At 42.1% G+C, this 18683-nt stretch overlaps 1 protein-coding gene across 1 annotated transcript; it reads right to left on the bottom strand.

Moving 5' to 3' along the window:
* Positions 1-5000: 5000 nt before the first annotated feature.
* LOC106589861 (hepatic leukemia factor) lies at positions 5001-15627 on the bottom strand. The gene is made up of 4 exons (XM_014180265.2): positions 15229-15627; positions 13996-14343; positions 9911-10122; positions 5001-7429 (listed from the first exon to the last, which is right to left on the bottom strand). The coding sequence occupies exons 1-4, from the start codon at positions 15365-15367 to the stop codon at positions 7214-7216; spliced, it is 915 nt and encodes a 304-aa protein (XP_014035740.1). The 5' UTR covers positions 15368-15627; the 3' UTR covers positions 5001-7213.
* Between the last annotated feature and the right edge of the window lie 3056 nt (positions 15628-18683).

Here is an 18683-nt window from a genome sequence, read left to right as displayed (position 1 = left end):
ACAGGCTCTTATCTAGAGTGTTTTAGAATACGTGTGTTTATACGAGGAGGCTAAAAAACAGACAGATGGTGTCCCAAATGACACCCTATTCTCTACATAGTGCCCTACCTTTGACCAGTGCTCTGGTCAAAAGTAGTGCACTATATAGGGAATAGGGTGCCATTTGAGACACTGACACAGTTAATGTCACTGGTGAAAAAGTGAATAACGAGCTTTCCACAAATGCAACCTTGCAAATTTGAAAGCATCTGTTTTAGTGATCAAAAGAGAGAGGCTACATCACAGATGAGCAGTTATAAACCCTCTGTTCTGTCATGTTGAATTTAACGTTTCCTCCGTCTTATCTCTCCCCAAGGCATCAGCAGTCTGGTGCCAGCTGGGACGGATGTGCATATCTTCAGTATATAGATAGGTTTCATTTACACAAATACATGTGCCACAACGGAGCCTCAGTTCCATCATAACTGTCTGGTGTTGAAGGTAATGTCTCCTCCCGCTGTCTTTCCCCAGGGCAGCAGATCAGTATGGAGTCACCAGCACTCAGAAACCAGAGGACCTCTGACATTATGGAATCACCCTCCTCTCTCTCCTGTTCACCCCATCGCTACATCGTTGGGCATGACGATGCCAAAGGACCAGTAGACGACACCCTGCCACACCTCACTAAGAATGAACCGCATTGGGATCAGGTTCTACATGTATAATGATGGAACTATGAACTAATGGAGAACTGCAATACCCAATAGCATCCATGTAGTCCACACTACTTCATAGAAACTGGAGGAGACATCCAAGCCACAATGGAACAACAACTTTCATTAAGACCAGCTACTTCATAGAAACTGGAGGAGACATCCGAGCCACAATGGTACAACAACTTTCATTAAGACCAGCTACGTCAATGAAGAGACTGACGGTTGATTGGAGCAGGATGTCCTGTGACTGTTCTCCACTCAGCCACATCAAGCCTCAGTCACGGCAAGTCATCTGCTCTGCCACGACTTTGAAACAACCAACGGTCAGAGAGTCGTGATACCGAGGGACTTGACAAGCTAAAGCCTCTTATGTAAAAAAACAAACAAGGGCCTTGTCAGCTCAGTGCCCATCGAGACCAACCAATGACTTGACCAATCACAGAGCCCCATTTGCAATATGAATAGCAGCAAATGATATTTCCCCCATGTTTCATGTTTGAGGGATTAGAGTCCAACTCAAGTATTATGGGAGAGCGAGGGTTACGTATTCTTTCTGATGTTTGCTCTGCTTTGCTTTGGTCCTCTCTGCAGGGTAACACACGTTTCTTCTTGTTAACAGACCAAAAACATTTTGGTCATATTCTGGATTTGACGTAGGTGGTAGTGGGACTAATAAGGATTGGACATCAGTTAAGGGACTTAGTCTAGGGAGGGAGATATTTGTGGCACGCAAGACGGAGGATTTAAAATCAAACTTGACTTGAGCCAACGTTCAAATGAACTTGTAAGCCTGGGGCATATTCATGAGTTATGAAATGGAAGCAAACAGGTTGAAACAGGGTGGAATTTTCCCAATAAGAACCAATTGTTGTCTTTTTCTGTTGCAAAACATTTTGCTACGGTGTGTACACTAATGAATAACACCCAGGTTTTGGGGAGAAGTTAGACATGTTGCTCTCAAAACACAGTATATCCTTTATCAAATGTTATATTTATGGTACATTATTAACATACCGCTAGAATATATAGCACATTAAATAAAAGTATCACAAAGTATCACTGTTGCCCAAGCCCCTGTAAATAACATTGTATAAAAAAAGATGAATAAAAAACCCTGAAAACTAAACTAGTTGATGTGTTTGTGCGTATGCTGAGAGAGAGAGGTAGACAGCACAGTACAGCATAACACACACACACACACACAAACACACACACACACACACACACACACACACACACACACACACACACACACACACACACACACACACTCACACTCGCACACACTCAAACTCGCACTCGCACTCGCACACACACAAACACTCACTCACACACGCACGCACGCACGCACGCACGCACACACACACACACACACACACACACACACACACACACACACACACACACACACACACACACACACTCGCACACACTCAAACTCGCACTCGCACACACACAAACACTCACTCACTCACACACGCACGCACGCACGCACGCACACACACACACACACACACACACACACACACACACACACACACACACACACACACACACACACACACACACACACACACAAACACACATTGTGCGAGCCTATCTGTCTAATCATAAAATGTCACGCCAAAAAATGTATGGCTGAATGACAGAAGCGTTGGCTACAGCACATAACGCAGTAGTATAGTAGTAAACTATGATATGGGACCAGGCTATTGAAGTTCAGCCATGGATGGAGAGCGCCCCCCAGTGGTTACTTTTGGAAAGACTACTCTCTCATCTGACTCTTCAAAAACATATATTTCTGATGTATTTTTCTCATTCATGAGATACAGATAGTTATTGCATCATGTCTTGTCTTTTTTCCTCATCTGATGCCACGCAGGGAAACCACCGAATCCAACCAAGAGCTTGTGGATGGACAACATTGTTTCATTCCAAATCAACCCTTTCATTCCAAATCAACCTGTAGTGTATGAGGCTTTTGTCACCAAAGCCCAATATACTATCCACCATTGTGACCTGTACGCACTCGTTGGCTGGCCCTCGCTTCATTCTCGTCGCCAAACCCACTGGCCCCAGGTCATCTACAAGTCTCTGCTAGGTAAAGCCCCGCCTTATCTCAGCTCAGTGGTCACCATAGCAGCACCCACCCGTAGCACGTGCTCCAGCAGGTATATCTCACTAGTCACTCCCAAAGCCAATTCCTCCTTTGGCCACCTCTCCTTCCAGTTCCCTGCTGCCAATGACTGGAACGAACTGCAAAAATCACTGAAGCTGGAGACTCCTATCTCCCTCACTAGCTTTACTCACCAGCTGTCAGAGCAGCTCACAGATCACTGCACCTGTACAGTGGGGGAAAAAAGTATTTGATCCCCTGCTGATTTTGTACGTTTGCCCACTGACAAAGAAAGGATCAGTCTATAATTTTAATGGTAGGTTTATTTGAACAGTGAGAGACAGAAGAACAACAAAAATATCCCGAAAAACGCATGTCAAAAATGTTATAAATTGATTTGCATTTTAATGAGGGAAATAAGTATTTGACCCCCTCTCAATCAGAAAGATTTCTGGCTCCCAGGTGTCTTTTATACAGGTAATGAGCTGAGATTAGGAGCACACTCCTTAAAGGGAGTGCTCCTAACCGCAGCTTGTTACCTGTATAAAAGACACCTGTCCACAGAAGCAATCAATCAGATTCCAAACTCTCCACCATGGCCAAGACCAAAGAGCTCTCCAAGGATGTCAGGGACAAGATTGTAGACTTACACAAGGCTGGAATGGGCTTCAAGACCATCGCCAAGCAGCTTAGTGAGAAGTTGACAACATTTGGTGCGATTATTCGCAAATGCAAGAAACACAAAAGAACTGTCAATCTCCCTCGGCCTGAGGCGCCATGCAAGATCTCACCTCGTGGAGTTGCAAAGATCATGAGAACGGTGAGGAATCAGCCCAGAACTACACGGGAGGATCTTGTCAATGATCTCAAGGCAGCTGGGACCATAGTCACCAAGAAAACAATTGGTAACACACTACGCCGTGAAGGACTGAAATCCTGCAGCGCCCGCAAGGTCCCCCTGCTCAAGAATACATATACAGGCCCGTCTGAAGTCTGCCAATGAACATCTGAATGACTCAGAGGACAACTGGGTGAAAGTGTTGTGGTCAGATGAGACCAAAATGGAGCACTTTGACATCAACTCAACTCGCTGTGTTTGGAGGAGGAGGAATGCTGCCTATGACCCCAAGAAAACCATCTCCACCGTCAAACATGGAGGTGGAAACATTATGCTTTGGGGGTGTTTTTCTGCTAAGGGGACAGGATAACTTCACCGCATCAAAAGGACGATGGACGGGGCCATGTACCATCAAATCTTGGGTGAGAACCTCCTTCCCTCAGCCAGGGCATTGAAAATGGGTCGTGGAAGGTATTCCAGCATGACAATGACCCAAAACACATGGCCAAGGCAACAAAGGAGTGGCTCAAGAAGAAGCACATTAAGGTCCTGGAGTAGCCTAGCCAGTCTCCAGACCTTAATCCCATAGAAAATCTGTGGAGGGAGCTGAAGGTTCGAGTTGTCAAACGACTTGGAGAAGATCTGCAAAGAGGAGTGGGACAAAATCCCTCCTGAGATGTGTGCAAACCTGGTGGCCAACTACAAAAAACGTCTGACCTCTGTGATTGCCAACAAGGGGTTTGCCACTAAGTCATGTTTTGCAGAGGGGTCAAATACTTATTTCCCTCATTAAATCCAAATCATTTTATAACATTTTTGACATGCGTTTTTCTGGATTTTTTTGTTGTTATTCTGTCTCTCACTGTTAAAATAAACCTACTATTAAAATTATAGACTGATCATTTCTTTGTAAGTGGGCAAACGTACAAAATCAGCAGGGGATCAAATACTTTTTCCCCCCACTGCACATATCCAACTACCTCATCCCCATGCTGTATTTATTTATTCATCTTGCTCCTTTGCACCCCAGTATCTCTACTTGCACATTCATCTTCTGCACATTCTACCATTCCAGTGTTTAATTGTTATATTGTAATTACTTCGCCACCATGGCCTATTTATTGCCTTACCTCTCTTATCCTACCTCATTTGCACACACTCTATATAGACTTTTTGTATTGTATTATTGACTGTATGTTTGTTGTATGTGTGCTTTGCTTTATTCTTGGCAAGGTCGCAGTTGTAAATGACAACTTGTTCTCTGCTAGCCTACCTGGTTAAATAAAGGTGAAATAAAATAAAAATAAACCCCCCCTTGTTTTATCATCAGAAAGACCACATAACTAGCAGATGATTTCAACAGTTTTATTTTGATCATGAAAAACAAACAAAAGACAAGAGAGAAATATTTGGAAAAACACAGATTTTAACATATCAGCATATAAGTATTCTGTCTAGTGAACCCTACACCAAGAGGAAAGTAGGAATAATCACACGAAGGGGACAAATTAAGAAGAGACATAACATAAGTCCTTGTTTTTGGGATTTGACTTTCTTCTCTGCCAAAACTACATACAATACAAATAAGAATTTAAAAAGGAATGCCAATATCAATCTTCCTCTTAGACTACAGAGTTTCTGCTTCTGCAAACCAAATAAACAACGCAACAAAACATACAAAACTTTTAAAAAAACGAAAACAGCAAAGCGTTTTGAGATTGTCTGTGGTGGGCGGGAGGGGTAAAAGGGTGAGACTGACTATACTTTCATATGGTTGGTAAAACAGCTTGTCAGTTTGATTTGTAATGTTGTCTTTAGTAATGCCCATGCAAAGTATCTGAGGAACAGCATCGGTAGAAGTGAACAAGTTCTGAATATACATAGTTTTTTTAAATACACAGGAGATATATGTAGGAAAAAAAATACTGTACAAAAACAAGAATATCTTTGTATAAACAACAAAAGCTTTAATATATTAACATATCCTTTCTATACTATAATCTTTTGGTCTGTAGTAAAGAGATATTTAAAGTGATGTGGGTATATTCCACAGTACTGTATAGGCAACACCATTCATTTGCCCAACGTAAGCTGTGTTAATTTGTTATATACAGTAGTACATCTGTTACATTCATCTCTCATTGGGTCATGGGGAGAGCATCTGTACGGTGTTAATATTAGGACAGCCTCATTCTCAGCAGGAATTCTTTCAATCTCGGCAGGACTGAGAGGCAGTCCTAATATGGACACCGTACCTCTGTAGACAAGAACCTGACACAGAGAAGTCATGCTTGAGAAAATAAAAATAACACAATAAAAACTATTGCCTACTGCACAGATGCTGATAATGTTCACATTTGAATGCTTGAACAACAAATAGAAACATGCCTGATTTGATGTAAAGACATAAATATCATAATATCAACTAATAAAAGCAATTACAAATTGTTCACGTGCTGAAATAAAGAGGGCAGTTTCATGCGTGTCTGTGACAGTAGGCTTGGTAGAGCGGAGACCAAGAGCTTATACTGCCTTATTGCTTTAGCCTCCCAAACTTGTTCTGTACAACAGAGTGATCTGGTGACAAGGAACTAGAAACAAACCTTTGTTATACATAACACTGCTATAAGAAGAACATGAGAATGATGAAGCTGACATCATAATAGCCTGGCGGCCGGTCTGTCTCTGCTTTATCTAAAATGTTGTTGACTCACTAAGGCAACAACGTAGCATTGCTTGATACAGAAACAGTAGGATACCCAGGCTAGCGGTATGTAGGCTTGGGAGAGGTTTTAAAGTATGAGCAGTGCAGTGATTGTTTACACATTACAAACAGCTTATATCTGATGGGGAGAGAGGTGGATAAAGTGGGACAGGTAACGTCAGGGGAGACGTCTCAACTGACATTTACAGTATGGAAACCATAGAAAACCGAAGAAACCATTAACACAAGATCATTCACAGACAATAGCAGACGTTATGGATCAAGAGGGAGTGGGAGGAGGGTAGGTAACATACGATTCAACATACATATTCATAAGAAAATAAAACACCACAGTAAAAGCCATGAAAAATGTGGAAAATAACACAAAAGCCATGTGTGGACAGATACACTACATCAGAAAGAAAATAACCAAATGAAAAACACACACAGATCGGAAATAAAATAAACACATTCCGTTTCTTACTCATAGACAGTACAGAAAGCTACCCGCTTTCCCTCACAAGGGCCAATCACAGAGAGACATGGATGAGGATGAAATATATGGTATAGAAAATGAGTAGAAATGTGCTACTGAAATCATTTTGTCCTTCAATCTCTTGATACGAGTTGTGAGATGGTAGGAGGCAGTTCCTAGGTTGTGTGTGGGGGCAGTTTTCGGGCAGGGAGGACATGGATTGGGTGGTGGCCTCAGACAGATGTAAGCTCAGCCTCTCAGCCTCATGCTCAGGGGGTGTTCAGGGATGAATGAGGACCTGGGCAACAGGGCCGGGTGTGTGTATGTGTGCGTGCGTGTGTGTGTGTATTCTTCATGTTTGTGAGTGTATTCTGTCTCAGTCCCATTACAGAGGGCCCTGTGTGGCCTGGTACTCGGCCACAATGTTCTTTGTGCGCCCAAGCTCTCTCCTCAGATCGGCCACCTCCATTTTCAGGGCGGAGTTCTCCTTCTCCAGGAAACCCGCTCGGATGGCGATCTGGTTTTCTTTGAGTCGACGGGCATCACGTGACCTCTTGGCAGCCACGTTGTTCTTCTTACGCCTCACCCAATACCTGTCATCCTGCTCGAGAGGTGCAAGGGAAGAGAGTGGGTATTAAAAGAGGGGAAATGTACTTAATTATACACTGGGTGGTTCGAGCCCTGAATGCTGATTGGTTGACAGCCATGGCTTATCAGATCGTATACCACGGGTATGACAAAACATTTAATTTTACTGCTCTAATTGCATTGGTAACCAGTTTATCCTCGTTGCGCCGCTACGAAGATCAGCCCTGAGGCCGTGGTATATTGGCCATATACCACACCCCCGGGGCCTTATTACTTAATTATACACTACCAATGAGCAAAATGATTATTTAAAAAATAATCACATATTTGAAATAATCATGTTAACTGGACTGGTAGCTTTAGACAACTTTTCATTGACTTATTTCTGTGTTGAAAACAGGTGCCTAAACTACAAATGTCCAAAACCAAAGTAAAATATCAAACACACCCATATGTTAACTGTCAGATCTCTCCCATTAGAAAATTACCCCTCCTCTCGGTCTGGCAGCTAGAGGAGTTTTCCCATAACCTTTGTATGGCTACACAAGCAGCTTTCAGTCAATTCATTACTGGACTAAAGCCATGCAAGGATACACCTTTATGTGAATAAATAAAAAGGCAAATCCCTTTAGTCGGACAGGGAGAGAAAGAGCGGGAGAGAGAGAGCGGGAGAGAGAGAGAGAGAGAGAGAGAGAGAGAGAGAGAGAGAGAGAGATTAATCACACAGGGTGTTCTTGGGATGAACACAAGACCAGCTAAGCCTCTTATCTGGACCACACCCCTTAGGTCAGATCTGACCAATGGGAAGGGTGCAAATAGGGTCAGGGTCAGATGAGAGCTGATGGAAACAGCTAGTGAGAAGAGAGAGAGAGAGAGAGAGAGCGAGAGAGAAAGAGAGAGAAAGAGAGAGAGAGAGAGAGAGAGATAAAGCAGCGTGGTGGTAAAAAAAACAGAGTTGATGGCTCTGTGTGTACACGCTATGGTCTACTACACGCTATGCTCTACTACACACTATAGTCTACTACACGCTATGGTCTACTACACGCTATGGTCTACTACACGTTATAGTCTACTACACGCTATGGTCTACTACACGCTATGGTCTACTACACGCTATAGTCTACTACACGCTATGGTCTACTACACGCTATGGTCTACTACACGCTATAGTCTACTACACACTATAGTCTACTACACACTATAGTCTACTACACACAATAGTCTACTACACTAACTACACACTATAGTCTACTACACACTATAGTCTACTACACACTATAGTCTACTACACTAACTACACACTATACTCTACTACACACTATACTCTACTACACACTATAGTCTACTACACACTATACTCTACTAGACACTATAGTCTACTACACACTATACTCTACTACACACTATAGTCTACTACACTAACTACACACTATACTCTACTACACACTATACTCTACTACACACTATAGTCTACAACACACTATACTCTACTACACGCTATAGTCTACTACACACTATAGTCTACTACACACTATAGTCTACTACACACTATAGTCTACTACACACTATAGTCTACTACACTAACTACACACTATAGTCTACTACACACTATAGTCTACTACACACTATAGTCTACTACACGCTATGGTCTACTACACGCTATGGTCTACTACACACTATACTCTACTACACACTATAGTCTACTACACTAACTACACACTATAGTCTACTACACACTATAGTCTACTACACGCTATAGTCTACTACACACTATAGTCTACTACACGCTATAGTCTACTACACACTATAGTCTACTACACACTATACTCTACTACACACTATAGTCTACTACACACTATAGTCTACTACACTAACTACACACTATAGTCTACTACACACTATAGTCTACTACACACTATAGTCTACTACACACTATAGTCTACTACACTAACTACACACTATACTCTACTACACACTATACTCTACTACACACTATACTCTACTACACACTATACTCTACTACACACTATAGTCTACTACACTAACTATACACTATCATCTAATACACACTATGGTCTACTACACTAACTACATGCCATTCACTCACTGTGATTATTATTTATGAATCATCTATTCATCAATAACAGAAGATGATCTACCTGTTTCATAATCAGGGATAACACAGCTCAAAATAATCTAATAGATTAGGATCTACTTGTTTCATAATCAGGGATAACACAGCGCAAAACAATCTATTAGATTAGGATCTACCTGTTTCATAATCAGGGATAACACAGCTCAAAATAATCTAATAGATTAGGATCTACTTGTTTCATAATCAGGGATAACACAGCGCAAAACAATCTATTAGATTAGGATCTACCTGTTTCATAATCAGGGATAACACAGCGCAAAATAATCTTATAGATTAGGAGACGTGACACACACACAGAGACACACACACACGCACATACAGAGAGACACACACACATACCTTCATGTCATCTGGCAATAACACCTTGCAGGCCTTCTTGAACATGGGCTGTGGTTTGAGCTCCTCGGGGGTGAACTTGCGTTTGCGGGGGTCGAACATCTCCTGTCCCGGTACGCTGGACAAAACCAAGTCAGCAGGGTCAGGCACATAGCTCACCGGCACCTGGATGGACTCTGGGTCGATGGGGCTGGGAGTGTTTCTGGATGGCAGGGCTGGTGAGGGAGAGTAGCAGGACAGAAGGACGTTAGATACATGGAAGTAGGTTATAGAAATGTGTTTGATAGAATTAGAGAAATTACCACTACATATTTTGGGGGGGGGTTTGGTGGTTTGGTGCACTATTCTGAAGACATTCATGATAAAAGTTAAACTTGAGCAAAATCAATGTGACAAGGTGAAGGTAGTGCGTTTTTATTCCTTGCACCATGAATAGTCACATTGTTATTGTAATGTATCCAGTAGTAGTGGCAAACTGCAGCCACTGGGGGGCACAAGACACAAAGCTAACACACAACCTAAACCAAAGTTTGCCAGTCTGTGAAACCTCTAGTACCCCTGTGAGTACCTACATACTCACCCCTCATCTTCCCCCTCCAATTCCCATGCAGAATAAACTCTGAACCAACTACTGGACAGAAACACACTGGTTCGAAAACGGTTATGTGGACATAATTTATATTATAAGTCTATTCATATGCCTCTGACCACTGTCCTTATACAAGCATTACGCATGTAAGTATATATTTGCATTGAGTGAGCCTGAGGCTGGAGGCCAGCTGGTGTGAGATGGGCGAAAGCGATAGTGCCAGAGGCCCCTGCTCCTTTTCAGTGTTCAAATGACATCTCAACCTCAATCTGAACCTGATGTGACGACTAGGTCCTTCCCTAACCTGAGCCGAGGTAGAATAGTTGTATAGAGAACCTTATAGCCTTCACACTCTAACTAGTGACCTGTCCAGGGGGTTTGCTTGTACATCAAGCTGCCTCACACTACAGAAACAGGAGACAGGCCCCTGTCCCTATGGGCTGTTCTGGCTCGGACAGGGCTTATTTGTCCAAGGCTTAAATACTTACCTAACTAACCTCGTCCCCAGGCTCAATTGCTACCAGAGAGAGAGTGAGAGAGAGACAGCTGGCGGACGAGATGAATTACACTGATGCTGCCTGAGACATATACAGTGCATTCATAAAACTTGTTATGTTACAGCCTTATTCTAAAATGGATTGAATAGTTTTTTCCCCTCATCAATCTACACAATACCCCATAATGACGAACCAAAAACAGGTTTTAAGACATTTTTGCACATTAATAATAAAAAAAAAACAGAAATATCACATTTACTTAAGTAGTCAGACCCTTTACTCAATACTTCGTTGAAGCACCTTTGACAGCGATTACAGCCTTGAGTCTTCATGGGACGCTACAAGCTTGGCACACCGGTATTTGGGGAGTTTCTCCCATTCTTCTCTGCAGATCTTCTCAAACTCTGTCAGGTTGGATGGGGAGCGTAGCTGCACAGCTATTTTCAGGTCTCTCCAGAGATGTTCGATCGAGTTCAAGTCCGGGCTCTGGCTGGGCCACTCAAGGACATTCAGTGACCACTCTTGCGTTGTCTTGGCTGTGTGCTTAGGGTCGTTGTCCTGTTGGAAGTTGAACCTTCGCCCCAGTCTGAGGTCCTGAGTGCTCTGGAGACAGTTTTCATCAAGGATCTCTCTGTACCTTTCTCTGCTCATCTTTCCCTCAATCCTGACAAGTCTCCCGGTCCCTGCCGCTAAAAAACATCCCCACAGCATGACGCTGCCACCACCATGTTTCACCGTTGGGATGGTGTTGGCCAGGTGATGAGCACTGCCTGGTTCCCTCCAGATGTGAGGCTTGGCATTCAGGCCAAAGAGTTTAATCTTGGTTTCATCAGACCAGAGAATCTTGTTTCAGAGTCCTTTAGGTGCCTTTTGGCAAACTCCAAGTGGGCTGTCATGTGCCTTTTACTGAGGAGCGGCTTCCGTCTGGCCACTCTACCACAAAGGCCTGATTGGTGGAGTGCTGCAGAGATGGTTGTCCTTCTGGAAGGTTCTCACATCTCCACAGAGGAACTCTGGAGCTCCGTCAGAGTGACCATCTGGTTCTTGGTCACCTCCCTGACCAAGGCCCTTCTTCCACGATTGCTCAGTTTGGCCGGGCGGCCAGATCTAGGAAGAGTCTTGGTGGTTCCAAACTTCGTCCATTTAAGAATGATGGAGGCCACTGCTCTTGGGAAATTCATTGCTGCATAAACGTTTTGGTACCCTTCCCCAGATCTGTGCCTTGACACAATCCTGTCTTTGAGCTCTACGGACAATTCCTTCGGCCTCATGGCTTGGTTTTTGTTCTGACATGCACTGTAAACTGTGGGACCTTATATAGATAGGTGTGTGCCTTTCCAAATCATGTCCAATCAATTGAATTTACCACAGGTGGACTCCAATCAAGTTGTAGAAACATCTTAAGGATGATCAATGAAAACAGGATGTACCTGAGCTCAATTTTGAGTCTCATAGCAAAGGTTCAAATAAATATGTAAATAAATATTTTTTTATTATTATTGTAAAAACCTGTTTTTACTTTGTCATTATGAGGTATTGTGTGTAGATTGATAAGAAAAAACATATTTCATAAATTTCAGAATAAAGCTGTAACGTAACAAAATGTGGAAAAAGTGAAGGGGTCTGAATACTTTCCGAATGCAATGTAGATAGATCTATACGTAGCTCAGCTCAGATGTACTGGGATGTACAGAAATATTTGACTTCCAGCCCCAGTGTGAAGATTTCATAAATCACGAGAAGGCAAAGTATGCTTTATTAGAACTGTGTGTGTATTGCACCTGTTAATCAACAGCTGCCTCTCAGAACCTGTTAATCAACAGCTGCCTCTCAGAACCTGCTTATCAACAGCTGCCTCTCACAACTTGCTAATCAACAGCTGGCCCTCAGAACCTGCTAATCAACAGCTGCCTCTCACAACCTGCTAATCAACAGCTGCCTCTCAGAACCTGCTAATCAACAGCTGCCTCTCAGAACCTGCTAATCAACAGCTGCCTCTCAGAACCTGCTAATCAACAGCTGCCTCTCAGAACCTGCTAATCATCAGCTGCCTCTCAGAACCTGCTAATCAACAGCTGCCTCTCAGAACCTGCTAGTCAACAGCTGCCTCTCAGAACCTGCTAATCAACAGCTGCCTCTCACAACCTGCTAATCAACAGCTGCCTCTCAGAACCTGCTAATCAACAGCTGCCTCTCAGAACCTGCTAATCAACAGCTGCCTCTCAGAACCTGCTAATCAACAGCTGCCTCTCAGAACCTGCTAATCAACAGCTGCCTCTCAGAACCTGCTAATCAACAGCTGCCTCTCAGAACCTGCTAGTCAACAGCTGCCTCTCAGAACCTGCTAATCAACAGCTGCCTCTCAGAACAGAAGTACTTCAAATGAGTGAATCTGGAACAGAACATTACACTAATTACCTGAAGGGATGTAAAGTGAGAGATTTGACCTCCAAGGTGAAGATTTCACTTAAATCATGACAAGGCAATCTATGCTTTTCAGAAGTGTCTAAGACCTGCCTATCAAAACAGAAGTGCTTAAAATTAGTGACAAAAAAAACAGAACAGTACACTAATTAGTTGAGCTAGTGGGGTCACGGCCAGAGTCTGCTATTATCAACGGTGAGCCTGGAGCAATTAGGGGTAAGTGCATTGCTCAAGGGCACATCGGCAGATGTTTCACCTTGTCGGCTCGAGGATTCGAACCCGCAACTTTTCGATTAGGGGCATAAACAGAGGAAACACACACTCACACACACACACACTAACGGGTCACGTCATCACAATATCTGAATTTCACACCTTTTCCATTCTGGGTTTGAGGCCTCTTCTAAGAAACCTAATAAAGTAGTCCTACTCTATTCTTCCTGAGCTGTGGTTGATATTGTATTATATGAGCTAGAAGTGTCTTTCAGATGTTCACTGTACAGACAAACAGAGTATGTGGTTGTTATCCTTTTTTCCCTGTGTGTGTTGATGTGTCTGTGTGTGTGTGTTTTACACACCTGCTCTGGCGAGGCTAGGGAGACAGTTCTGTGCACCCATGCTTGTGTGTACCGACGTTGATGCGCTGGCATGGTTGCTAAGGTCGATCACCGAGGGCAGGGCTTGTGACATGATTGACGTCTGGTGCTGGGACTGTGATTGGTACTGGTTGGGGTGGGTGGAGGCGGCGAGTTCAGAGGGGAGGCCGTTTTCCGACAGGAACTCATCCAGATCCATGTACTCCAGCTGGAAGTTGTCTCCATCGTAGGGGAGAGTCTTGTTCCACAGCGTGGGCCCCAGGAAGGCTGACTGTGGGGCACTCCTCTCCTCATCCAACTTCTTCTCCTTCTCTTTCTCCTTCTTAAATCCTAAAGAGAACATTGGGGGGTGGGTGGGTAAGTACCAAGACACCGAAAAAAAACAACGCTCATCTATACAGACAATGGTAGCGCTTTACTTTACAGTACAGAAATTAGATTACAGAAATAGTACAGTATAATAAAGTGCTGCACAATCGTGAGGCTTGTATGCTAGTATTGAAAGTGCAGCATCTATTTATTGTATCTGTTATTTGGGAGACTAAAGTATCCTCTATGGTATGCAGCAGCTCATCTTCAGGGTTAACTGGTTTGGATAACTGGTTTTGAGGAGCAAAAAAAGCTGATATTCAGAAGTGAAACCTGCTTTGATAACTGTTACTTCAATAACAATATCTATTGCTACATCACTATCACTAAAATGATCATACTTTCAATCAATCAATCCATTGCATCAACATACATCACTGATCACTGTGCTAGCTATACAATACAATACATTCATGTAGGAATAATAAGGAGAAGTGTGGTAGTTAATTGCTAGCTAATGAATTTGTCAAGTGCTGTCAGGTGACTAATAGTGGAGCCGGTTTGGGTACATACAGACAGGTACACAAGTATATGGTAACTTTATTTGAACTATATCCATATGCCTGTATTTCGATAGGTAAGGACGCTGAAGCAAATCATTATCAATTAAAATTAATGTTGGCTATAGGCCTTTAGAGAATATTTCAAAATGCATTATTTACGCTATTTATCTGGAGCAAAGCGAGTTCATAGATACAAGTAGCTTTTCCAATAAATAAACAACGTAAATAAACAAATTGTCTCTATAAAAATAAAGACAATTTAAGTTTGAGATAAGTAATTATATATTCTAGAATAGAAAGGAATAGAATAGAACAGCATAAAATAAACGTAGGCTATTTTTACCTTCATGTTGTTGTTCATGTTGTTGGAGGAGGAGGGGTAGTTTCATGGGGTTCTCCAGTAGAGACTTCAATACCCAGTGATTTGACATAGGTAGAAACCTTGGATTCACCGGGAGATGTCTGGACACTATTTTATCCATCTCGTCTTCCTTCAGCGGTCAACAAAAAACACTTAACCTGGTCCTGGTGGGCTAATACAAAATCCGAAACGTTCAAGTGAATCGATTTTTTTTTTATCGAAATCACAGGTCGATTTCAACCTCAACAAGTGCCGATATATCGAGAAATAAAAGCCAGTGGGAAAAGCTGGTTCCAGTGCCACCTGCTATTCTACTGTAGTAGTCAGTAGAAGGTAGAGATAGTCCCGTCCACCCATTCATACCATGTGAAAACCGAGATATGTGACGTCAAACCCTGAGACACCGCCCATTTTATCTCTCTCTCTCTCTATCGCTCTCTCTCTCTCGTGTGTGTGTGTGTGTGAGACACTGACTGAAGTCAAGACACCTTAGTCCCCTAGCTATTAGGATATTTTATTGACGGAAGGAGGATATATAGCTTATCAACAACACTGTTTCTATATAGCCCATCGCGTTTCCAGAAGAATTTGTATGGAGGTTACCTACTAGACTAGAATAGACCTAGTGCTACGCCCTACAAACTATACTTTCTTGCATTTAAATCCTGTCAAAGCCGACAAAGTAGGGCTATTTATCACATGCATGTGTACAGAGAGTAATAGGCCTACTGGTATAATATCCGAGTTTGTGTGTACACTATAATTACATTATGTAGGCCTATATTGGCCGTTGTTCAAAATAGGTAAAAGGTGCGTCTGTTTTGAACCCACTGTTCCCATGTGTCCTCATATGTGAAACACGTGACAAATTACACTAAAGTTAGGCAACCGTTTTTTCCCGACATATACATACATAGATGGACTAATTGCACCATGAAGTAAATGAAAATCGCTGTAGTCATGTTCCAAGTGAGGAACTATGAGAACACTTTTTTTTGATAGAGTGCTTTTTTGATAGAGTGCTTTTTCGTCTGTCACGCTTTGAGCGCACGGACCAAACCCCTTCACCCTTAGCCTAGAAAAGGATGGATGGAATGATGGGTCACGTTAGTGGGCGCGGTTGACCTACTTTTGTCCAATAGCGGAGCGAGATATCCTGCGCTCGCTGCTCACCACCTCCTAGGGCCTAGGCGGTTCTCACATTGAACCTCATGTGCTTTCACCGGGGTGAAAACAACTCAATCTAACACACAGCAGCCTACTGGGAAGAAAAAGCTCCTGTACTCTTTGTACAAAAGAAATAAGCCATTTAGGCCTACAAAGTGAACAACTACAGGATCTTCACCCACCCAAGTGCTGCCTTCTGCTGCCAAAATGCAGACAGTCACTCATAAAAACAATACAAAAAACACCTCTTTCAGAAAGCCAATGGTCTTTGATTGATTCTGTCCTACTCTCTATCCCTTCTGTCCCTTAAATTAATTGGTTAATTGTATTGCTCTATAATTTGATTCAACCTACACTTGATTTTATGTAGCCTACTTTTGTCCTTGATTGTCCTGAAAAGCCTCTGTCAATTAATGTATTATTATTATTATTATATTTTATTTTTATTTAACCTTTATTTAACTAGGCAAGTCAGTTAAGAACAAATTTACAATGACAGCCTATTAGTATAGAAACTCAATGTAGTATTTTATTTACGCAATAAGGCACGAGGGGGTGTGGTATATAGCCAATATATTATGGCTAAGTGCTGTTCTTAAGCACGACACAAAGCGGAGTGCCTGGATACAGCCTTTAGCCGTGGTATATCGCCATATACCACAAACCCCCGAGGTGCCTTATTGCTATTAAAAACTGGTTACCAACGTAATTAGAGCAGTTAAAATACATGTTTTGTCATACCCGTGGTATACGGTCTGATATACCACGGCTGTCAGCCAATCAGCATTCAGGACTTGAACCATCAGGTTTATAATCTTGTTTATACCATGGCATTGTTGAATACTCTTTTCTGATTGGCTTGAAGGGCATTCAAGAGCGTGCATCATTTCCCTATAATGCACAGTATATTTGCAGCTAGAATTCAATGGCTATAGATAATTTGTACATGTTTTGTTTGAGATGCTCTTGAAAGCAGTCGAATTGAAATTGATTTTCATAAATAGCAAGCTAGGTCTGATGGTTTTGTTAGCTAAACTAGCAAATCTGTTTGTTTGGTTACCATGGCTACCACAGTTACTACTAGTACTGTAGCTATCTAGTAAACTTGCTAACTACTTCAGTGGATGTTGAACACCTTTCTACTGGCAAATGAACACATATTTCTAGTGGCAAATGTGTTCAATTATAGCTATAGTATAAAAGGGATAATCAACTCAGGGCTCTATGCATTTTCTGGAAAATAATGTAACTCTGTGGTGGAAAGTCAGTTGCACTCCAGCAGCATGTTGTGGAACACACCTTCCACTTCATTCATTATTTTCCATAGAACGCATAGTGCCCCTCATTGATTATCCCTTTATTATTTGTTTATATGAGAATATAAAGTACTAAGCTCTTGTCGCTCTCATGTACAGTACAAGTCAAAAGTTTGGACACACCTACTCATTCAAGGGTTTTCTTTATTTTTACTATTTTCTACATTGTAGAATAATAATGAAGACACAAAAACTATGAAATAACACATATGGAATCATGTAGTAACCAAAAAAGTGTTGAACAAATAAAAATATATATTTTTAATTTGAGATTCTTCAAAGTAGCCACCCTTGTGGAAGCTATTGTCCTTTGTCTGTCTATGTCTGAAAAAGTGGCATTAGAGACATAATGTTAGCTCACACAAATATGTTAAACAAATCTCTATTTGCCTCTCCTAAACTCTAAACTCTGTTGACATCCTTGACAACAGAGGTTATTAAAGCATGTTGTGACAACCTTTGCAAGAGAAAAGTAGGACACTGCTTAGCCACACCTGCTCCCCTGGGCTAGAACACTTGCAGACATGTGCACTTAGGATCACACAGTGCTAAAGATGTTTGTGCATGATCTCAATGAAATGTCTCTGAAGGAGTCAGTGGCACTAGCTTGCTTACAGTGTGTGATGAGTGATGTTGCATACAATATATAGACCTATGCTAAAAAAAACTAAAACATTTTGGCTACAGATGCAGTTTGAATGTATTAGGGATTTAGGTTGATTTTCTTGAGGGGGGGGGCATTTTGAGCACCTTCCCCTTACAAAGATCTAAGCACAGCCCTGAACACTTGAAAAAGTGAGTGGGTGAGTCACTGCATGTACAATATTCTCCTGAGCGCTGGCACACGAAAGTAAAGTTGTCAGATTTTAGCTTTATGCCTAAAGCTAGAAATCATTTCAGACAGAAAGGGACCTGTTTGCAGTATTCACATGACTTTGTTTTAATCAAACATGA

This window comes from Salmo salar, chromosome ssa28 (assembly GCF_905237065.1).
Source record: "Salmo salar chromosome ssa28, Ssal_v3.1, whole genome shotgun sequence".
Lineage (NCBI taxonomy): Eukaryota > Metazoa > Chordata > Actinopteri > Salmoniformes > Salmonidae > Salmo > Salmo salar.
The sequence above is the reverse complement of the archived record's forward strand: the minus strand, read 5'-3'. Positions and strand labels throughout refer to the sequence as shown.

Coding starts and splice junctions, on each gene's coding strand:
- LOC106589861 (XM_014180265.2), bottom strand. CDS start 15,367: ATGGATAAAATAGTGTCCAGACATCTCCCGGTGAATCCAAGGTTTCTA. Junction 14,344..15,228: donor ACATGAACAACAACATGAAG/GTAAAAATAGCC, acceptor TGTTCTCTTTAG/GATTTAAGAAGGAGAAAGAG. Junction 10,123..13,995: donor CCCTAGCCTCGCCAGAGCAG/GTGTGTAAAACA, acceptor CTCCCTCACCAG/CCCTGCCATCCAGAAACACT.